The 24,657-nt window shown below is 44.5% G+C and overlaps 1 protein-coding gene across 1 annotated transcript in view; it reads right to left on the bottom strand.

The window, feature by feature from the left end:
• snx30 (sorting nexin family member 30) overlaps positions 1-24,657 on the bottom strand; it is a 40,307-nt gene that overhangs the window by 3,256 nt on the left and 12,394 nt on the right. Inside the window, exons 3-8 of the mRNA XM_083638921.1 lie at positions 17,350-17,460; positions 16,239-16,397; positions 13,970-14,159; positions 4,223-4,422; positions 2,436-2,525; positions 2,077-2,229 (exon numbers count right to left, since the gene is read on the bottom strand). Of these exons, the coding sequence (XP_083495047.1) occupies positions 2,077-2,229; positions 2,436-2,525; positions 4,223-4,422; positions 13,970-14,159; positions 16,239-16,397; positions 17,350-17,460 (903 nt within the window). The remainder of the gene's footprint in view (positions 1-2,076; positions 2,230-2,435; positions 2,526-4,222; positions 4,423-13,969; positions 14,160-16,238; positions 16,398-17,349; positions 17,461-24,657) is intronic.

Here is a 24,657-nt window from a genome sequence, read left to right as displayed (position 1 = left end):
ATGTACTGTATGTCCTGTGCTATTCCTATGCAGAGTATGTATGTCCTGTGCTATTCCTCTGCAGAGTATGTATGTCCTGTGCTATTCCTATGCAGAGTATGTATGTCCTGTGCTATTCCTCTGCAGAGTATGTATGTCCTGTGCTATTCCTCTGCAGAGTATGTATGTCCTGTGCTATTCCTATGCAGAGTATACATGCCCTGTGCTATTCCTATGCAGAGTATACATGTCCTGTGCTATTCCTATGCAGAGTATGTATGTCCTGTGCTATTCCTCTGCAGAGTATGTATGTCCTGTGCTATTCCTCTGCAGAGTATGTATGTCCTGTGCTATTCCTATGCAGAGTATGTATGTCCTGTGCTATTCCTCTGCAGAGTATGTATGTCCTGTGCTATTCCTATGCAGAGTATACATGCCCTGTGCTATTCCTATGCAGAGTATACATGTCCTGTGCTATTCCTATGCAGAGTATGTATGTCCTGTGCTATTCCTCTGCAGAGTATGTATGTCCTGTGCTATTCCTATGCAGAGTATGTATGTCCTGTGCTATTCCTATGCAGAGTATGTATGTCCTGTGCTATTCCTCTGCAGAGTATGTATGTCCTGTGCTATTCCTCTGCAGAGTATGTATGTCCTGTGCTATTCCTCTGCAGAGTATGTATGTCCTGTGCTATTCCTATGCAGTTCTAAAACCATCTATTTTATACAGTCTATATCTAAAACCATCTCTTTTATACAGTCTATATCTAAAACTATCTCTTTTATACAGTCTATATCTAAAACCATCTCTTTTATACAGTCTATATCTAAAACCATCTCTTTTATACAGTCTATATCTACAACCATGTATTTTCTACAGTCTATATCTAAAACTATCTCTTTTATACAGTCTATATCTAAAACCATCTCTTTTCTACAGTCTATATCTAAAACCATCTCTTTTCTACAGTCTATATCTAAAACCATCTCTTTTATACAGTCTATATCTAAAACCATCTCTTTTATACAGTCTATATCTAAAACCATCTCTTTTATACAGTCTATATCTAAAACTATCTCTTTTATACAGTCTATATCTAAAACTATCTCTTTTATACAGTCTATATCTAAAACTATCTCTTTTATACAGTCTATATCTATAACCATCTCTTTTATACAGTCTATATCTAAAACCATCTCTTTTATACAGTCTATATCTAAAACCATCTCTTTTATACAGTCTATATCTAAAACCATCTCTTTTATACAGTCTATATCTAAAACTATCTCTTTTATACAGTCTATATCTAAAACTATCTCTTTTATACAGTCTAAAACATCTCTTTTATACAGTCTATATCTAAAACCATCTCTTTTATACAGTCTATATCTAAAACCATCTCTTTTATACAGTCTATATCTAAAACTATCTCTTTTCTACAGTCTATATCTAAAACTATCTCTTTTATACAGTCTATATCTAAAACCATCTCTTTTCTACAGTCTATATCTAAAACCATCTCTTTTATACAGTCTATATCTAAAACCATCTCTTTTATACAGTCTATATCTAAAACCATCTATTTTATACAGTCTATATCTAAAACAATCTATTTTATACAGTCTATATCTAAAACTATCTATTTTATACAGTCTATATCTAAAACCATCTCTTTCATACAGTCTATATCTAAAACCATCTCTTTTATACAGTCTATATCTAAAACAATCTATTTTATACAGTCTATATCTAAAACAATCTATTTTATACAGTCTATATCTAAAACTATCTCTTTTATACAGTCTATATCTAAAACCATCTCTTTCATACAGTCTATATCTAAAACCATCTCTTTTATACAGTCTATATCTAAAACAATCTATTTTATACAGTCTATATCTAAAACAATCTATTTTATACAGTCTATATCTAAAACTATCTCTTTTATACAGTCTATATCTAAAACCATGTCTTTTCTACAGTCTATATCTAAAACGATCTCTTTTATACAGTCTATATCTAAAACAATCTATTTTATACAGTCTATGTCTAAAACGTTTGAACTAGTGTCATGATGTCATCAGTGGCCTGCTCACCTTTTCATAGTAGTTGATGTTTTTGTCGGCCATGCCGGTGAGCAGCTGTTTGAAGTCTTGTCTCTTGTTGCTCTGCCAGCGCTCCCAGTCCGCCTTCAGGTCGGCGTTGAAACACTCCACTTTGTCCTGGCACTTCTCCACCTCCACCGGCACCTGCAGGCAGACAGAGGAACTACAACTACGGGGGCCTCGAGGGGACAAAATACAGGAGCCAACCACTAAGATGCTCCACTGGGCACGGGGCTACAGCTACAGGAGCCCGGGCAGTATGGGGTGAGTGGAGGGTGCATTTGGTTTTCTTAGAGAGCAGAATTTGGCAGAAGGACAAAGGAATGGGGTCAGATAGAGAAGAGGCTCACAGGCGTTCTGTCCTCCTGTTTGCGCAACACGGCGGCTTCCAGTCGGCCCTCGTACTCCGCTTGGCTCTGGTCCCGCTTCCTCAAGACGTTCTGAAATCAACCCAAAACATCCAGCCGTGACAACTTTAGAAGGCAAGTCAGGAACACACTTTTATTTAAAGTGTTTTTGTTTTGTTTTCGGTTTTGTCTTTTCATTATCAGTATAATGTTGTATGATTGTTTTATGAGAGAAGAGAGAGAGAGATAGGCAGAGAGAGAGAGACACACACACACACACACACACACACACACACACAGACAGACGGAGAGGAAGAGTTATGCTGAATCAGGAGGGAGGGGAAGACAGGAAGTGACACGCTCAGTCTGTGACTCCACTTCCTCTAATATCAGGATCAAAGGTGACCCAGCTGGAGAAAGTCAGTCTGTGTTTTTACATCTTTCTCTGACTGCGTGGCCACATAAGCCACTTCTAAACATGAAGTCTGGACTGTGTCCGGCTAGCCCGAGCAGGATATTTTCCGGTTTTACCTTTCTAGACCTTTTTAGTAACAGCTGGAAATGGTCCGTTTTTAGAGTAGAGTGGGCGGGGGTGGTGGGGTGTGGTGCGGAGGAGAGCCTTGGGCACTATACCCAAAACGCGCGCACAGGTCTCCATACACTGCATCCACAACATGAGATCTGTGTCACACATTTTTCTCCACTACTCCATAACGCACATCATGTCTCACTGTGAAGTCCCCGATGCATTCAGACGCATTCAGGCGATAACGTGGAGCTCACAGTCAAATGAATAATAATAATGAAAAATAAACATACAAAATGTATAAAAGATGTGATCAAAAGCCAACATCTAAAACAACAACTAAAACAACTTGCAAAACGCTGGCTGATGTGGATAGTGGTTAGAAACGGGAAGGTCTCGCACCAAGTGGACTGACATTTTGGATGCGTACTTCTTCTTCTTGGGATCGGTTTCATCCATCTTCAGTGGCAAAGCGAGCGGAGCCCACTGACTGTGTCCCTATGGCGGTCGTCAGCCGAGAGCTTGAGCGAGCGCAGTGACGACGCACAGCACGTCAGGCAGGCTCATTTGCCTCTGGGTTGGGTTGCCAGGTACCACGACACACATCCTACAGTCTGGACATATTACACAAACTGTGAAATGCCTATTTGAGTTGTACCACTATGGAATCGGGAGATGTCACTTTTGTCACTTTTCTATGTAGTATGAATTAGGGCTGTCAGCGTTAACGCGTTAATCGCGCGTTAATGCGTGCCGCCCCTAATGCGTTATTTTTTTTTAAATCGCGTTAATCGCATGCCGCTATTTTGTCCCTTCGTCGCACCCGTACTTGTAGCCAAGCCGTTCGCAGCCGTTTCCGGTCTTCTGCCTGTGGAGGCATGGAAGACTTAAAGACAGCAATGCGCTTCTAAATGGCTCGTTTTACTTTAAATAACACCCAAATGGCACAGTGGACAAGTCAAGAGCAGTAGTTTGCACCTTGTGTAAAACGGAATTAAAATATCACCGAAGTACATCGAGTTTGAGCTATCACCTAAAAGACACACTGGTAAGAATGATTAATATCTAATAAAAAATGCTTTGCAATGCAAAATAATGGCATTTTAAACATGCGATACAAAGATGCGATTAATCGCACGATTAATCGCGATTAAGAAAATTAATCATTTGACAGCCCTAGTATGAATATAAATCCTGCTTTCCACCTTCAAACCAACACAGAGCGCTGCCTGCACGGTTCCCCGCCCCGCCCCGCCCCGCTCACCTTCATGGAGTCGATGTAGAGGACGTACTCTCTGAGGACGGGCAGGAAGTCCTGGCCCATGTTGTCACTCAGGTCCTCCATGCCGCCGCAGCACGTGCTCACGCAGCCGGCCACGCCCTCCAAGGGGTGCCGAAGCTCCTCCTCCGAGCCCGCCCAGCTGGAGTACACCGCCCCGTACTCACGCAGCTCCGTCAGGTACTCTGGAGGAGGGAGAGAGACGAGTACAGAGATGAGTGGAGCGAATGGAGAAAGAAAAACGAGTAGGGAGATGTCTTCAAGACCATGTCAAGTCTCAAGTCTAAATGTAGAACAGAACGTTAAGTCAGAACAAATCAAGTCCAGTATGAATGTAGTATCGAAACAAAATATCTAGGACTTTTCAATGCAATAAGGTTTTAATATGATACAAACCTAGTGAGAGCATCATGAGTGTGATTTCTATAATCAGTTTGAACTTCAATAAATGCAATCATTCCATACAACTTCTGAAAACAGAATTTAAATTCAGCCGTCCGCTGGAACAAGTCTCATCACTTTCAAAGTAATTTACAGAAACACAAGATCTCAAGTCAACACTTTAGTAGTCTCGGCTCCCAGACGTTTGGTGAGCTGCGCCACCAAACGTCTGGGAATTTCACTGTCAGAAACTGTCTGTCCGAGCCCGGCGAGAACCGCCGGCAGCAGACACGCCTACATTTATTATTATAATTTTATTTGGTAGCGGCAATGCCATTTATCATAGTCCTAACACAGAGCATGAAGCTGATATGCTCCAAACAAAATGTATAGCTGTGGTTTATTTTACAATCATTTTTCCTACCCCGGAAGTGGTCCGCTTGCTACTGTCTGAAGTACTCCAAACTCCACACTTGCTGAAGTCATCAGCAGCCAGCAGGCTCTGTAACGTTAGCCTCGGGAGTCGGGCTTATCGCTGGGGGAAAGACCTCTAGCCGCCGGGGCCGGATGAAACACGTCCTATTAACAGGTTATGTTTGTTTCTACGTGATTAATATGTTTCTCCGCAAATGCGACGATGTTTTGCGAGACACCGGTTCTGCATGAGATCTGCCCCCAGAAAGCAGGCCCGCCCACAACACTCATGATTGGTTCTCCGATGCAAGGCTTCCAACAGCGCCACCTAACGTTATGCAAAGATTTAAATAGTAATATTCTCAGTCTTACAGGAGTGAAACAGATTAAGACTGAGGGCTGAGTCTAACACTTTAGAAACCTTTTCAAGTCATCAAAGTATAAGTCAAAGTCAAGTGCCAAGTCACCAGAACCCAAGTCAAGTCTCAAGTCTTGAAACTGGGAGTGGTTAAAATACATTTTAATGGCTTCAACCTAAGTGTAAACTTCCGACGTCAACTGTATCTAGTAGCTGCTAGCGTTAGCATGATCACATTAACATCAGTGTGTTTGCTAGCTAGTTAGGTACAGTAGCTAAAGGTTTGACACAGTTGTAAATTAACAATCTTTTTGGTTTATTAGAAACAACCCTGTTCAAATGAACATCATTCAAAATACTTAAATCTAGAATCTGGATCAAACTCAAAGAAATAAATACCAAAATAAAATAAATATATAAATTATCTGTACTCTGTAGGCTACTGAATATCAATATAAAAATAAAAAAAGTATTCAATAAATCTGGAACTGAACATAAAACCAACCATAACAAAATATAAAGTAGCCTATGTATGGGAGCTATTTTTTTTTTTTGGCTGGACCGCAACAGCAGGGCCAGACCTGCAAACACAAATGTCTGTCACTGACTGACTAACTGAGTGATGAGGTTACATCTTAGTAACAGCAGTTCGCTTGTTAAGCTGTGACGTATGACCTCCCGACAATACGACTTCCGGGTCCAAGCGCCAAGCGTCTTCTGCATTGTCAATATGCTGCAGTGCTGTGTCCCTCATCGTTTGAATAGATCAGAGACTAAAAAAACGATTCAACTGTCATTCTACCGCTTTCCTTGGGATGAGAAAGAGAAGAGGAAATGGCTGCAGTTAATGAGGCACGTTACAAATCGGAGAAAGTACGTAGAAAAACAATGTTTGGCACCAGGTCTAAACAGATTATCTATAAAAAGTTATGTTAAGTTAAAACATTATTTATCAAAAGATATCCAAAAAGATTCACGGGTTCCGCCCTAGTTGTTTTGAATGAGGCGAATGAGGAGCGGTGCCGCTTGGCCCCGGAGGTGACGCGGGGTGAACGTCCGTCGTCAGTCTTAACGCCCGAGTTAGTCTTGTTGCTTCCTAATTTAATTGATCAGGCTTCGCCTTTTAACAAGGACGTAACAAAAGAGTAGAGACTAGGACTAAAGACAGACAGTTGACTGGGTCACAGTAACTCAGTGTTTTGGAGTAGAGACTAGGACTAAAGACAGACAGTTGACTGTCACAGTAACTCAGTGTTTTGGAGTAGAGACTAGGACTAAAGACAGACAGTTGACTGTGTCACAGTAACTCAGTGTTTTGGAGTAGAGACTAGGACTAAAGACAGACAGTTGACTGTATCACAGTAACTCAGTGTGTTTTGGAGTAGAGACTAGGGCTAAAGACAGACAGTTGACTGTGTCACAGTAACTCAGAGTGTTTTGGAGTAGAGACTAGGGCTAAAGACAGACAGTTGACTGTGTCACAGTAACTCAGAGTGTTTTGGAGTAGAGACTAGGGCTAAAGACAGACAGTTGACTGTGTCACAGTAACTCAGAGTGTTTTGGAGTAGAGACTAGGACTAAAGACAGTTGACTGTGTCACAGTAATGTGATGGAAAAATTGCTATCACAGTAACTCAGAGTGTTTTGGAGTAGAGACTAGGGCTAAAGACAGACAGTTGACTGTCACAGTAACTCAGAGTGTTTTGGAGTAGAGACTAGGGCTAAAGACAGACAGTTGACTGTGTCACAGTAACTCAGAGTGTTTTGGAGTAGAGACTAGGGCTAAAGACAGACAGTTGACTGTGTCACAGTAACTCAGAGTGTTTTGGAGTAGAGACTAGGACTAAAGACAGACAGTTGACTGTGTCACAGTAACTCAGTGTGTTTTGGAGTAGAGACTAGGACTAAAGACAGACAGTTGACTGTGTCACAGTAACTCAGAGTGTTTTGGAGCAGAGACTAGGACTAAAGACAGACAGTTGACTGTGTCACAGTAACTCAGTGTGTTTTGGAGTAGAGACTAGGACTAAAGACAGACAGTTGACTGTGTCACAGTAACTCAGTGTTTTGGAGTAGAGACTAGGGCTAAAGACAGACAGTTGACTGTGTCACAGTAACTCAGAGTGTTTTGGAGTAGAGACTAGGACTAAAGACAGACAGTTGACTGTGTCACAGTAACTCAGTGTGTTTTGGAGTAGAGACTAGGACTAAAGACAGACAGTTGACTGTGTCACAGTAACTCAGTGTGTTTTGGAGTAGAGACTAGGTGCTAAAGACAGACAGTTGACTGTGTCACAGTAACTCAGTGTGTTTTGGAGTAGAGACTAGGACTAAAGACAGACAGTTGACTGTGTCACAGTAACTCAGAGTGTTTTGGAGTAGAGACTAGGACTAAAGACAGACAGTTGACTGTGTCACAGTAACTCAGAGTGTTTTGGAGTAGAGACTAGGGCTAAAGACAGACAGTTGACTGTGTCACAGTAACTCAGAGTGTTTTGGAGTAGAGACTAGGACTAAAGACAGACAGTTGACTGTGTCACAGTAACTCAGAGTGTTTTGGAGTAGAGACTAGGGCTAAAGACAGACAGTTGACTGTGTCACAGTAACTCAGTGTGTTTTGGAGTAGAGACTAGGGCTAAAGACAGACAGTTGACTGTATCACAGTAACTCAGTGTTTTGGAGTAGAGACTAGGGCTAAAGACAGACAGTTGACTGTCACAGTAACTCAGAGTGTTTTGGAGTAGAGACTAGGACTAAAGACAGACAGTTGACTGTATCACAGTAACTCAGAGTGTTTTGGAGTAGAGACTAGGGTTAAAGACAGACAGTTGACTGTATCACAGTAACTCAGTGTTTTGGAGTAGAGACTAGGACTAAAGACAGACAGTTGACTGTATCACAGTAACTCAGTGTTTTGGAGTAGAGACTAGGGCTAAAGACAGACAGTTGACTGTATCACAGTAACTCAGTGTTTTGGAGTAGAGACTAGGGCTAAAGACAGACAGTTGACTGTCACAGTAACTCAGAGTGTTTTGGAGTAGAGACTAGGGTTAAAGACAGACAGTTGACTGTCACAGTAACTCAGGGTGTTTTGGAGTAGAGACTAGTGCTAAAGACAGACAGTTGACTCTATCACAGTAACTCAGAGTGTTTTGGAGTAGAGACTAGGGTTAAAGACAGACAGTTGACTGTATCACAGTAACTCAGTGTTTTGGAGTAGAGACTAGGACTAAAGACAGACAGTTGACTCTATCACAGTAACTCAGAGTGTTTTGGAGTAGAGACTAGGTGCTAAAGACAGACAGTTGACTGTGTCACAGTAACTCAGAGTGTTTTGGAGTAGAGACTAGGACTAAAGACAGACAGTTGACTGTGTCACAGTAACTCAGAGTGTTTTGGAGTAGAGACTAGGACTAAAGACAGACAGTTGACTGTGTCACAGTAACTCAGAGTGTTTTGGAGTAGAGACTAGGACTAAAGACAGACAGTTGACTCTATCACAGTAACTCAGTGTGTTTTGGAGACTAGGGCTAAAGACAGACAGTTGACTCTATCACAGTAACTCAGAGTGTTTTGGAGTAGAGACTAGGTGCTAAAGACAGACAGTTGACTGTGTCACAGTAGCCTACATTTGGAAACAAATCCACCACATGATTCACTTTGACTGAGGATGTTACTGAACGGATGTACAGTCACACCAGCTAGCCTAGCTGGTTGTTGTCATTATTTGCAATGTCAGTTCTGCAATGTTTGGCTATGATGGTGCAATATGTGTTTGACAGCAGAGAGCTCAGCCTCTGTATCTCAAACAGTCTTCATGCCTCACGTGATCTCTACCTGCTGGCTGACAGCAGAGAGCTCAGCCTCTGTATCTCAAACCAGTCTTCATGCCTCACGTGATCTCTACCTGCTGGCTGACAGCAGAGAGCTCAGCCTCTGTATCTCAAACTGTCTCCGCGTCTCTACCTGCCAGTCTTTCTATAGAAACAGCACATGAAACAGCCTGCTGGCTCACAGAGCTGCGGTGAACTGTTGGAGAAACGAACGTACTTTGGCGCGGAAAGGTCAATCAATGGTGAGTGGTCTTCTCTGGAGTTGTGCTGGCACCCTCCCTGTGTGTTATATGTGCTGGCACCCTCCCTGTGTGTTATGTGCTGGCACCCTCCCTGTGTGTTATATGGACAAACTTCACCTGGGTTTTAACTGACATGAGGGTGAGGAGATGGCGACAGAATTCCCACTTTTGGGTGAACTGTTCCTTTAACTCCACTCGACAAGGAGGGAACTGAAGACAGACGAACACAGACGGCAAATTAACCTGTTTCCTACAGTTCTGCAACATTAACATTTATATAGACATGTAGTTCGTCCGGCCGGGAATCAGCTTTCTCCCCTCCGCCTCCCCTCTCCCAGTGGAGAGGGCTCTGGATCTGCCTGCTTTCTCCCCTCCGCCTCCCCTCTCCCAGTGGAGAACAGCTCTGGATCTCCCCTCCGCCTCCCCTCTCCCAGTGGAGAACAGCTCTGGATCTGCCCTCCGCCTCCCCTCTCCCAGTGGAGAGGGCTCTGGATCTGCCCTCCGCCTCCCCTCTCCCAGTGGAGAACAGCTCTGGATCTGCCCTCCGCCTCCCCTCTCCCAGTGGAGAACAGCTCTGGATCTGCCCTCCGCCTCCCCTCTCCCAGTGGAGAGGGCTCTGGATCTGCCCTCCGCCTCCCCTCTCCCAGTGGAGAACAGCTCTGGATCTGCCCTCCGCCTCCCCTCTCCCAGTGGAGAACAGCTCTGGATCTCCCCTCCGCCTCCCCTCTCCCAGTGGAGAGGGCTCTGGATCTGCCCTCCGCCTCCCCTCTCCCAGTGGAGAGGGCTCTGGATCTGCCCTCCGCCTCCCCTCTCCCAGTGGAGAACAGCTCTGGATCTCCCCTCCGCCTCCCCTCTCCCAGTGGAGAGGGCTCTGGATCTCCCCTCCGCCTCCCTTCTCCCAGTGGAGAGGGCTCTGGATCTCCCCTCTGCCTCCCTTCTCCCAGTGGAGGGCTCTGGATCTGCCCTCCGCCTCCCCTCTCCCAGTGGAGAACAGCTCTGGATCTCCCCTCCGCCTCCCCTCTCCCAGTGGAGAGCAGCTCTGGATCTGCCTGCTTTCTCCCCTCCGCCTCCCCTCTCCCAGTGGAGAACAGCTCTGGATCTGCCTGCCCTCCGCCTCCCCTCTCCCAGTGGAGAACAGCTCTGGATCTGCCTGCCCCCCGCCTCCCCTCTCCCAGTGGAGAACAGCTCTGGATCTGCCTGCCCTCCGCCTCCCCTCTCCCAGTGGAGAACAGCTCTGGATCTGCCTGCCCTCCGCCTCCCCTCTCCCAGTGGAGAACAGCTCTGGATCTGCCTGCCCTCCGCCTCCCCTCTCCCAGTGGAGAACAGCTCTGGATCTGCCTGCCTCCCCTCTCCCAGTGGAGAACAGCTCTGGATCTGCCTGTTCCTCCGCCTCCCCTCTCCCAGTGGAGAACAGCTCTGGATCTGCCTGTTCCTCCGCCTCCCCTCTCCCAGTGGAGAACAGCTCTGGATCCTCTCCCAGTGGAGAACAGCTCTGGATCCTCTCCCAGTGGAGAACAGCTCTGGATCTGCCTGTTCCTCCGCCTCCCCTCTCCCAGTGGAGAACAGCTCTGGATCCTCTCCCAGTGGAGAGCAGCTCTGGATCTGCCTGCCCTCCGCCTCCCCTCTCCCAGTGGAGAGCAGCTCTGGATCTGCCTGCCCTCCGCCTCCCCTCTCCCAGTGGAGAGCAGCTCTGGATCTGCCTGCCCTCCGCCTCCCCTCTCCCAGTGGAGAGCAGCTCTGGATCTGCCTGCCCTCCGCCTCCCCTCTCCCAGTGGAGAACAGCTCTGGATCTGCCTGCTTTCTCCCCTCTGCCTCCCCTCTCCCAGTGGAGAACAGCTCTGGATCTGCCTGCTTTCTCCCCTCTGCCTCCCCTCTCCCAGTGGAGAGCAGCTCTGGATCTGCCTGTTCCTCCGCCTCCCCTCTCCCAGTGGAGAGCAGCTCTGGATCTGCCTGTTCCTCCGCCTCCCCTCTCCCAGTGGAGAACAGCTCTGGATCTGCCTGTTCAACAGACTCTGGATCTGCCTGTTCAACAGATTCTGGATCTGCCTGTTCAACAGACTCTGGATCTGCCTGTTCAACAGACTCTGGATCTGCCTGTTCAACAGACTCTGGATCTGCCTGTTCAACAGACTCTGGATCTGCCTGTTCAACAGACTCTGGATCTGCCTGTTCAACAGACTCTGGATCTGCCTGTTCAACAGACTCTGGATCTGCCTGTTCAACAGACTCTGGATCTGCCTGTTCAACAGATTCTGGATCTGCCTGTTCAACAGACTCTGGATCTGCCTGTTCAACAGACTCTGGATCTGCCTGTTCAACAGACTCTGGATCTGCCTGTTCAACAGACTCTGGATCTGCCTGTTCAACAGACTGCTAAATCTTTATTTGGAAATTAGACATCACAGAGGCTGATGGCTGTGGTCCAGGCTGCCGAGGCAGGAATGCATGGAAAGTGTTTTTTACACACACACAGACACGCACGCACGCACGCACACACGCACACGCACACACACACACACGCGCACACACACACGCAGTCAGCTCATGAGCCGACAGTATCTACAGCTGCCATCTCTTCTCCTCCAATACAGAAACAAGTACCTTCTGTAAACACTGCAGATTCACTACAGCGTACAAAGACGTCTGGAAGCCCAAAGCCCAAAACAGACGGACACATGGCAGCATCTCACTGGTAGACAACAGGTTTTGACACTATTACGAATAGGGAACGCTGTCAATTCATATTTTTCAGATATCAGTGCTGCTAGTACCGGTGCCTAAACCCCTGCCTGGACTAGGGCTGTCAATCTTCCTCTATGATACAATTCGATTTTCAGTGGCTTCATTATTTTAATATTAGATTTTTAATCGATTTTGTTATGCATTTTTTATTCATATAAAAAAAATATATATATCTATATATATATATATATATATATATATATATATATATATATATATATATATATAAATATATACTGTATAAAGGTTTTTTTTCAGTCCGAGTGAAATGTTGTCTCTCCTGATTATAAACATAGTTAAATCCATTGATTTGACCAAGTAAAACTATTTTTATAAGCATTTTAAGTGAATGATTGGCGGATGAAATGCCTTGGTTTGTCTGCTGAATGCAGCACAGGATGTGACTTTGGCGCTGCTGTTTTGTAAGTAACGTTACACTTAAACCCCTTTTAAACTGATTATGAAATACTGGTATGAGCCAATGAGACCATCATCAGCGAGGGGATTGCATATTTCCTTATCACTACAATGCTGCGCACTGCTCAGGACCGGGGCAGGCTGTAGCGGAGGAGAGCAGCCGGGCAGTGAAGCCATGCTCGGCCAGTCGCCAGGAGAGCCCGCGGCTGCGGCCTAGTCCAGTCGGTCTTTTTTCTCTCTCAAACAATTGAAAACGACCACAATGTTAAAGTGTAACTAACCCCCAAAACACTTTTTTTTCAGCTTTTAACCAATATATATGGCTTTTGGGGTGGTATGTTAATGATAATGTTAGTGAAGAAGGCCGGTGCAGTGCCGGTTTCGGACCACCGGAGGGGCCGATATTTCACTCAGCAGCTCAGGTATGGTACCGAAATGAGGCCCCCAAATCCGTGTTGCAATTTGGTCCAGTAAGTACTGGTCATAAAGGTACCGGGTTTCAGTACACAACCATAATTATGAGTTCTGTAAATAGCCTATACATTCTTTTCTTGCATCCATCGGCATAAACATAAAGAAAGCCGTTCACAAACAATTCAGCAGCGTGACTAGTTTCATTCAGCTGGCCGAGCTGCCTCGAGGGGAAACCAACGAGGCACGGTAGGTAGAAATGAGTGGCCAGCAGGCTGTTAGCTTCTACACATACACACATTTCATTTGAACATAAAGATCAACCACAATACAATCACAATAAGCCAATAAGACGATAAGAGATAATAAGACAACAATATACGATATACAACAAAACTAATGCATATAGTCATTTAAGAGGGCAGACGGCCACTCGGCCATTTTTTCAAAGAGGACTTAAAGCCAACAATGGAATCAATACATATAGGTGTGGGAATACACACATACATAGAGACACTGCATGAAATAGGCCACGCCCATCATGGGGGAAAAGCTCCGTTCATTTCCACACACCATTTTCCTTGAATTAAACATAGCTAAAAGCTGTTGTGTGGTGGGGCTGCGCAGACAACAAATGTAAAAAATCGCCAGTTAAAAGTTTTTTTGTACTCCCGAGGAAAACAAGGAAGCCATTGAGAATTGGCGAGAAGAAAAATGTGGATGTTGCTGTCAATGAAGTAAGTTGGAGTGTCCATCTTCCGTATATATATGATCTTTTTGTGCAACACCTGACCATGCACGCGACATAGGAGAACGCCAGGATTGGACGAGAGTTTGTGTTTTCCCCCCGTTTTGGGCGTGGTTTCTGAACGATGACGCGCTCCGCAGTGTCTCTATAGGGGAAACAGCTTCATGTTTACAGGCAGGTGGTCACCTGTCTGTTCCTTGAGGATCCTCTGGGCGATGCGGTGGATGGTGCCCAGCTTCTGGCTGAAGGTGTCCAGGTAGTCTCCCATGGCGCTGAACTCGGCCGGCCGCGCCCGCAGCTTGTAGCCTCCAGCCGCCTGCTTCACAGACTCCCCCACCTTGGTCAGCAGAGCAAGGCCCTGCCGCTTGTTCAGGTCCTACACACACACACACACACACACACGCACAAACACACACGCACACACACACACGCACGCGCGCACACACACACACACACACACACACGCACGCACGCACGCACGCACGCACGTACACACACACACACGCACGCACGCATTTATTGCATAAGCCATATCAAATCTCACATTATATCTAATGTGTGTGTTTTTGATCAACCTCACACACACACACACACACACACACACACACACACACACACACAGAGGGAGTGAGAGGGAGAGAAAGCACCATAGAGATAAAACACAGTGTTTATATCTCTATGGAGACCACCTCCCTCTGCAACTGGGTTCTCGACTCCCTTATGGGGAGGCCACAGTCAGACAGGATTGGCAATAACACCTACAGCACGGCGCTCCACAGGGCTGCGTGCTTGGCCCACTGCTGTTCACACTGACAGCTGACCTATGACTCTACTGTTCACACTGCTGACCTACGACTGTACTGCAAAATCCAGCTCCAACGGCATCAGTGAGTTTTGACGATGACACAAAACAGTGGGTCTCATCAGCATCAACGATGCTGGCTGACCAACTGGCGAGGAGGTGTAAAGACAATAACCTCTCCAGAAACAGAGGAGATCATCGCAGACTTCAGGAAGGCCCGGGCTGACCACACCACTCTGACCACCACCGGCGCTGAGCAGCACCATGTCCCTGGGCGTAAACATCTCAGAAGACCTCACCTGGTCCCCACACACCATAGCACTCACCACGAAGGCCCACCAGAAGGTCCAGCGCAGTCTCCCTCCAATCCTCACTACATTTTTCCAGAGGCATCATAGAGCTCAACCGGGATCATCATTTCACTGCTTTGCTTAATGTACTTTGGCATGTGACAAATAAAATAATTTTGGGGCTTTTATTTTGAAAAGAAAATGCATTTCGGCAAACCTGTAACTAATGTATACCTGAAAACATATAGAATCCAATAATATAATTATATATTATAAGAAAAAAAGAAACAAAATAAAATACACTATATATTATAAACCCCGGCGATATCAGTGAGTATCAAAATTAGGGATGTCAATTTTCGGTTAATTTCACTTTCGATTAACCGACGCTAATAATCGATTAACCTATCGGTTAATTCATAATTTTTTCATATTACATTTTTTTTTTTTTGTCTATTTACTCAATGAGCTCATGCCCAAACAAGGCGTGTCTATTTAGATGCTGAAATGTTAATGCTTTTTGTGTTAGAATTATGCCTTTATTTTTTGTTGGCTTTGCTGAAATTTATAAGTTTATTGCCACATTTTGATCAGGTAATCATTCCAAAATCATTCTGGCTCTTATATGGATGACAAGGAAATATATTTTTGAGAGCTTTATTTCCTGTTTATGTAAACATTACAACAACAACAATCTGTTATTTCTTTTGATTTTTTCACATTAGGCCTACTGTCTTTTGCAGCATAAAAACTTAAACAAAATATAGCCTATTTCGATTTGCTGCCAACAATTTAACAAAATTTGAACAAAATAGTTGCATGATGCAAAACACTGTGCAAAATCTGCAAGGAAACTCAAAAAACGTGTCATTTTTTTTTTTTTTTTTTTTTAAATATTAACTGATAGACCGACAGCAATAACCGAACAACGACGTTAGCGACGGTTAATCGATTAACGGTTAACCGTTGACATCCCTAATCAAAATATTTTGGCGGGACTGCATCGCGATATAACATTTTGGCTATCGCCCAAGGCTAACTGTGGACTGTACAGTACATGACACTGCATGATCAATGTAAATGACACATTAACGAAGGAGTGCACTTTGCCACTGTATAAGTCGTTGCACTAGACACTATTACAACACTCATACTGCGCATACTGTCTCCTGCTGCTATGCTGTATATGTACCATGTTTAGATGTATTTCGTAGATGCTTTCTTAATTCCGAGAAACAATGTTTCATTCCCTGTATGTCATGCATAAGTGGAATGACAACAAACTGACTAACAGAGAGACACAGAGAGAGAGAGAGAGAGAGAGAGAGAGAGACAGAGAGAGACAGAGAGAGACTTTGTTTACCTTCGCAGAGAGGAAAGCGTTCAGATGAGGGTTGAAGGACAGGACTGGATGGTCGGCGACTCGCTTCAGGAACTTGTCCAGAGCTTTCATCCTCGTCTCCACAAACTCCTCAGAGAAACGGTCCACCACTCCCTTCATCACAAACTTCTCTGGCAATGGCTGGAGTGGAGAGTGGAGAGGAGTGGAGTGGGTAAAGGAGAGGAGGGGAGTGTGGAAAGGAGAGGAGGGGAGGAGAGAGGAAAGGAGAGGAGAAGAGCAGAGAGGAGAGGTGAATAGAGGAGAGGAGAGGGAGAGGGAGAGGAGAGAGGAGAGGAGCGGAGAGGAGAGGAGAAGGGGAGAGAGAAGAGAAGAGAGGAGAGAAGAGGAGAGGAGGAGAGAGAAGAGGAGAGGAGAGGAGAGGAGAGGAGAGGAGGAGAGAGAAGAGGAGAGGAGAGGAGAAGAGAGGAGAGGAGAGGAGAGGAGAGGAGAGGAGGAGAGAGAAGAGGAGAGGAGAGGAGAGGAGGAGAGAGAAGAGGAGAGGAGAGAAGAGGAGAGGAGGAGAGAAGAGGAGAGGAGGAGAGAGAAGAGAGAAGAGGAGAGGAGAGGAGAGGAGAAGAGAGGAGAGGAGGAGAGAGAAGAGGAGAGGAGGAGAGAGAAGAGGAGAGGAGAAGAGAGGAGAGAAGAGGAGAGGAGAGGAGAAGAGAGGAGAGAAGAGGAGAGAGAAGAGGAGAGGAGAGGAGAGAGGAGAGAGAAGAGGAGAAGAGAGGAGAGGAGAGAGAAGAGGAGAGGAGAGGAGAGGAGAGGAGAGAGAAGAGAAGAGGAGAGGAGAGGAGAGAGAAGAGAAGAGGAGAGGAGAGAGAAGAGAAGAGGAGAGGAGAGGAGAGAGAAGAGAAGAGGAGAGGAGAGGAGAGGAGAGGAGAGGAGAGGAGAGAGAAGAGGAGAGGAGAGGAGAGGAGAGGAGAGAGAAGAGGAGAGGAGAGGAGAGGAGAGGAGAGGAGAGGAGAGGAGAGGAGAGGAGAGGAGAGGAGAGGAGAAGAGAGGGAGGTTTATCAGTGGAAACCATGACAGGAAGCCGTTTGTTATCATATCTGTATCTGAGGTTATGTGGCCAATCTGGGGTCATGTGACCTACTGGGATGAGGTGGGTTGGCTGGCTGTCCTCCAGCTTGATTCTCAGCCAATCAAAGTCCTGGTATCTCCGTCTGAAGCAGTACTCTGGCAGGTCGAACTCTATCCTGGTCGTCTGCAGAAAAAGACACAAACACAGAGATCATTAAGACGCAGTGAGGACTCTCACTCCTGACTACAAACCCTAAACTTACACTCTTGTTATAATAACTAGGTTTTACTGTCCAAAACCCATAATACCGGGTATTAGACTTGGGCCGATGTTTGATATTAGTAATATTGAATATTGCAATGTTTTGTGAATGAATATGTTTTGTGCCAGAGATCTGCCAACTTGTCACCAGTCCTTTATTCGGCGATAGAGTCAGAAAGAGTTGATAAATCATAGATTACGTAAATGCCCCATTTAAGAATGACTATATAGTCTCAGTTTGATGAGTCTATCATGTCTCTAATAAATTATAGACAGTAGCACACACACAATAGAGCGGTCACTTTTTCCCAAAATAAAGTTTGAACGAACTTTAATTGCCCGCAAAATGTTCGAATATATTCAAAGTTTTTTGGTTAATTAAAAAAAAAAAAAAATCAGGCCAGGCCAGGCCACCGAGCATCGGCCCGACGTGCCCGATTATGCAGTCCGCGCCTGCTGGTTACATCGTATAAATATATATAATATAATATAAAATATTAAAAGAATATAAAAAAAAATCCTCAGCTGTCCTCATGGTCCAGTCAGTCAGCTCCTCTGCGCTGCTGTGTTAGCTTGGACGCTCACAGTCACAACACTGCCTCACAAACTTGGCTGCATCCAACCATGGACCTATTATAAGATGGACTGGGCATCACACTGGTTCAGTGAAGCCGCTGCATGTTAGATCGCCGCTCTGGCGGCTGAATCCAGTATTAGGTCACAAGGCCCGCCTCCCCATGTTAGTGGATGGGAAAATCAAAACCGAAATAATCACAGTATACGTCAGATAATTTTTTTCCAAAGGTGGTTTGTATCATTTTAGATAGTCATTATCATGCTAATGCCTGTGCAAGTGGTCATTTTTCTGATCAGTTTGTTTTTAAGTAGTTATTTGACATATAAAAAGGGATAAAAATGGATGATTGACAGCTGTGGCAGCCAGTCTCAAGCCGTCATTGGCTGGACAGGCTCTTCACAGTATAGATCTATCGCATAGACAAGACACGCGGCTTCATCGTTATAACGCTGCCTGGAGGTCGGGTGGCTCTGCTGGGTGTGTGGGGCCGGGAGATGGGCTCTTAGCCTGGGTAGTGCAGGCCTGGAGGTCGGGGTGGCTCATGGGTTGGCTGTGCTGGCTACCAGACATATCAATGGAGTGCAATAAAAATAACTTTGTTTTGAGAAAGGTGCGCGAGGAATTAACGTTGGTTGGCGACTGAAGTAAGTTCAGAAAATGTGTTTTACGATGTGTGTTACTCCAGCTACGTTATGGGTACACAATGGGTTTAACATGCAGGCTAGCAATGGCGTTAGCCGCTGTTTTTCATTATTTATCGGCTTAATATTACTATAACTTAACAACCGATAACGATAGCTGGAATAACACAATAATACACATATTTTCAGAACTGACCAGGTTGTCCAACTGACAGGAAATGTGTTTTATAACGTTAACTCCCGTCCCGGGTATAAAATGAGGCCTAGTAGTACACAAGCAGCGTTAGCTCATCGCTAACGGATTAGCATCACATACAAACAGACGTTTTATTTTTTGTAGGCTATTAAAGCAACAAACGTTTTTATATGCATATCTGGGGGAAATGCTTTGACTGTGGGGATGTTCGTTGTTCACAAGCTCCTCTCTTAGTAACGATATACCAGGCAATAGACCAGGCAGCCTGGCTCACGGCTAGGCTAACGTTAGGTTGGCCTGCCTACACACACTACCAGGCGGGTACAACAACGTAGCCTCACGGTTAGATTAAACCAACATTTGCGCCAAAAGAAATGTAATCATAAAGTTAATGAAAATGCCACGGAAACAGGCTAATCAACACAGAGCTGTTCATCCGAGAATTTCCCCCAGTGAGGCTGAGCCAAGCAGCCCTGGCTCGTCTTGCGGGCTGAGAGCAGCCCGGAGGTCTGGCTGATACAACTCTCCGACAACGGAGAACGTTACAGGCTGCAGTACCCACAACACTACCAGCAAACAACGTTGCGTAAAGCGTCAAGGTTAGAATTGTAAAACCAACATTTGCTCCAAAAGGAATTAAATCATAAAGTTAATCAAAATGCCATGAAAACATTAGGCTAGCTTAAACACAGCAATGAGGCAGACCAGTGAGGCTGAGTGAGTGTGGCCTGCCTCCACTTCCGGCCCGCGCTGAGACCTCAGCAGGCAGCAGCCTGGAGGTCTAAAATCTCCGACAACCAAAATCAGATTTTCGTACAGGCGTCATTTTGATAAACTGATCTCATAGTGGGAATCTTCCTGGTTACTTTTGGCGAGACAAACAATATTACAACTTAAAGTGTAATATTTACAGAGCTAGACTGTATATAAATACACAACGCACTGTGCGCATTCTAGAAACAGCAGCTCTACATAAGAAAGTTCAGAGGGGCGGGGAGCTCTCAGAGGTTCTCAATCAATGGAGCTACTGCGCAGACTCTGGTTCACTGATCTGGCCGGATTTTGGCTTCAAAAAACATACAGGGAGGAGATAGGGACACTCTCTCCATTCATATATCTCAGTGCATCCAACTCGAGACAACTTTTCAGACCCTCCTGGAGACAAGAGACTAACGCGACAAATCTGGAGACTTTTTCTGACATGGGATTAACATTACCGGCAAGCAGCAGTTGGTTCATTTTCGTTCATTAAAAAATAATAATAATTCGAACAGGTCAATTACATTCGAACATGCCCCCCCTCCCCCACATTCGAAGTTAAATCCGAATAAAAGGTGACAGCTCTAGCACACAATGGGCAGTAGCACTGTACCAACAGATTAAAGTGGACCGAAATGACCTCGAAATGTAGGTGTGACACGCGCACGCACACGCACACACAGACGCACACGCACGCGCACACGCACACACACACACACGCACACGCACACACACACACACCCACCCACCCACCCACCCTCTGACGTGTCAGCGTTAAAGACCCGCTCCATTAACAGCGGCTGTTTGGACTCAGATGTGATATTTGCTTTAAGCCCTTCAGCAGAAGCAGCACGGTGCGCGTAGCAACCGTCGTCATGACGCCAGCTAACGGGCGCCTGGCGACGCCGCACAATCTGCTCCTGTCATTATGGGATGGGAAGGGCTAAAAGGCTGCGTTGAGGTCAAGACAAACAGAGCTGTCTCAGGCGGACAGGTGGAGGAGGCACATACAAAGTATTAAAGAAATCTCAAACACTCACATTTTATTTATCCTGTTTATTTGAGATTAGCTAATGGGCCGAGAGCAATTACCTCATTCTTCTTAATATACATTATTATTTTTAAATATTTAAAGGTCCCATTCCGTGCAAAAGCTGTTTTTACTTGTAAATGCATATATACTGCTGTCATCCCTCCCTGTAATGAGTGGTCACAAGCTCAGAACTGCCACAGTTGGATTTGTCCCTATCCAGCTTCCCCCTGCAGTCTCCTCCAAGCCACGCCCCCTAACGCTCTGTTCCCCCAGACGGGGTATCGGGACGTCACGATGGTCCTCAAGCATACTGCGCGCGTCTCTCTCACACAAGCTACCTGCACCATTTTGTCTATAGCCACAAAATTAACACTTCTAGCTGGAGCGACGCCAACTGTACGTGATCCAGCAACTGCGGAGGTGCATTCGGTAAGTCTAGGCATTTTGAGATGTCCTCTTTAGCGTAGCAACCGTTAAGTTAGCGATAGCTCGCAACCTAGCGTGCTGGTCCACAGACGCTAATCTGATTGGCCGCTGGGAGCCTGGGGCGGGCTCTCCCTCAGCGGCCAATGGGAACTGTTAGTTCTGAATATATTATAGAAACAGACCATTCTTGGGAAGCGACGAGATGAGGAAGTGAGAACTCCATCACAACAAACGGGGTTGCTATATTTTTGACAAATTAATCCAGAATCATGTTTTATGGACCAGAGACACACGTTTTTAAGAGGTTACAGCTGCACGAATTGGGACCTTTAAAGTTACGTTATTAAAAGTTATCATAAGTAATCAAAGTAAAAAAACATGTAACTTTTTTTCGTAAGTACAATCATTATATTATTATATGTTATACAATTACCTCGTGATTCGGAGTTCCTTGGGTACGGAAGCCCACCGAGGACACGTAGCTTACTCAAACATACATTTTATTTACGCCATTTTCCCATGATAACGAGCTGGATAACGGTGTCATTTTTTGCATGATCTGGAAATAAAGTAATGGGCAGAGAGTAATAATCTCATCGTCTTGAGAAGAGTAAACGTTTTCTCGAGTCTATTCATGACTTTATTATTTCGACTGTTCCACTTCCTCGGCACCAGTGGCTTCTACATGACATTACTGGCTTCCCTGGGGAAGCTAAGCAGGTCTGGTGAGCGTTCTGGCCTCACCCAGGTGGGTGCTGGATGAGTTGTGTTTCTCCTTCCCCTTGATATGAGAAGCGCTTTGATTATCTAAAAAGGCACTATACAGAGATCCTTTCCCAAAAATTTGAATATCATGGAAATATCATGGCATCGAGGCAGTAATTAAAGTAAAAGGATTCCCGACCAAGTATTGAGTGCAGGCATGAACATAACTTTTATGTTTTAAAAATACCGGTTTTTGATTGGTTTTATGTGATATTTAATTTCTTGAAATACTGTTTTGGGGGTTTTTATGAGCTGGAAGCCAGACTTATGCAAAGTCAAACAAATAAATACTTGAAATACTTTACTTTGGGTGTAATGAATCTATAATCTATGAAAGTTTCACTTTTTGAAAGGAATTATGGAAAAAATCTAACTTTTCCATGATATTCAAATTTTTGGGAAAGGATCTGTAGATGCAATCAATTGTTTTATTATTATTATTATTATTATTATTATTATTATTATTATTATTATTATTATTATTATTATTATTATTATCATCAGACTTGCCTGGCTGACTGTTGAGTTCTAACATGGTGACATCATTTTGTTCAGTGTTTGATGTTAGGTGGACCAAAGCCTGCAGGACAGAAAGCAGAACCTTCCACTGCAGATAGAATTTCTATCTTTGAGGAAGGAGAAAAGAGGATTCTTTGAGGAACAAATATCCTTCAACCATGGGGGAGGTTTTGGCAAGTAGCCGGCTGGCTATTGTCACCTCATTAACTATGCACACTGTCAACCAATCAGAGCGTTCTTTAAAACCTAGTTGTCGATGACATCATGTATGTAATGGTGGCCAGCGGGTAGTGGTGTAAAACCTGACTTTCCGAGACCTCGACAGATGCTAGAGCTCATTTTAGCCTCCTTGCCAGAGCGTCCGCCTGCCATGCCAGGGGTTACCAGTTGGATCCCAGGCTGTGGAGGGACTACACAATGCGGGTTATACTGTATGTAGTTTGATTCTGTTGAAACCAGAGGAAAGTTTTTAAATCTCCCACAATGTGGAATAATTTGGGAAACTATATAGTAGAGCACCTAGGGGTGTCACGGTACACAAAAGTCAAGGTTCCGTACGTACCTCGGTTTCGGGTCACGGTTCGGCATGAATTCGGTACAAGGGGGCAAAAAGGAACAAATCCCAAATTCATTTTTTTTTCCCGTTTGAATTTTTCTGAATTCTGTGTTTTTACCATCAGAAATAGTGTCTAATAAGTGGGAATGAATAAATGTCCACAATTTAGTAAGATCTAGGGCTAGGCAATCCACACACAAAAGGTTTTACTCTAGAGCAGCGATTTTCAAATTGTGGGGTGCGCCTCCCTCTCAGATGTCTGTATTCCAGCTGTTTGACAGGGCAAAGGCATTTCCCCCCAATTTAAATCTTTATTGTACACAAGTTTGTAAACAGAGCGCATGTGGAGTAATACTCCCACCCACCCCTCGCCCGCTGTCAGACACTTTCCCATGTAAGGAACGTTATTGGAGGCGAGTTTTGTTTAGCATAATGATTACGTTCCGTCATCATAATGGATTATTGGAACATCTTGCTTGTCATCTCACGCGATGTAAGTTGCTTGTTTACAAGCAGCTTTTTCAGTGTTACGCAACATTTAGCCACGACGCGCAACTATAAAGGACTAAAGGGAAGTATTTTATAGCTGCGCGTCGCGGCTACAGTCTAATCCTAATGTTAATATTCCTCTAAATCTGGCTTCAAACGGCTTATTTTTTCCCCCGTCGGCGGTCACCTCTGCCGTACCCCCTCCCCAACTGCTACAGCTCCATCTTCACCCATTGATACCTGATGCAGCATTTGTGTGTATCCCTTTAAGACCGCGAACCGCGTCACGGTTTAAAGGGATACACACACAATATGAGGGATATACACGCAAATGCTGCATCAGGTATCAATGGGCTAGGGGAAACACTGCTTTATTGTATATACATTTATTTATTTGTTATCGTCTTACCGTGTATTCTTCTATCTCTCTATGTTTACATTGTCCCTACCTGAATGTGAGCAACTGTAGCATTACTCAATTTCTACCCGGGGATCAATAGTAAGTATTTCTGATTCTGAAACTTTACATTAACTGGTCCTTTGTTCAATTAAACCATAAAATTGACTTGAGAAATGAGATTCATTGCACAGAACCTTTAAACCATAGTGGGGAAAGCTCCTACACTCATCTCCATTCAGAGACTGACATTTGTTCTGCAGCACCTGCATCACTGGTAAACCATCGTACAGCACCTGTGTCCCCCCAAAAAATCGATTCATGTATGAATCGTGATTTCACAAAGATTCTAAATCTCCACAAACTTCTCTTTTTTTTATGTAAGAGCATATTTATTTTTTGCATTAATTTAACTAATTTTTCTTTAAGTCACTAAGAATACTAAGACATTTATATATATATATATATATATATATATATATATATATATATATGCAGTGGTATAGATATATAAAAATATATATAAATGCTACCCTTTGTCTTTGGTTTGGCTTTGTGTGTACTGTGTTTACATTATTGCAATCAGCTGATAAAACTTTTTCAAATAAAAAAACAACAACATAATCTTATACACTTTATCCTGGACACCACCTTCCTTAGCGCACGGCGGACTGGAGTAGATCTTGAAAGCCCCCTATGTACTGATTTGATAATACATTTTGAATCGGTAATCATTTTGAATCGAAAATCGGTTCTGACTC

Source organism: Poromitra crassiceps (assembly GCF_964638095.1).
Source record: "Poromitra crassiceps genome assembly, chromosome: 6".
Classification (NCBI taxonomy): Eukaryota; Metazoa; Chordata; class Actinopteri; order Beryciformes; family Melamphaidae; genus Poromitra; species Poromitra crassiceps.
The sequence above is the reverse complement of the archived record's forward strand: the minus strand, read 5'-3'. Positions and strand labels throughout refer to the sequence as shown.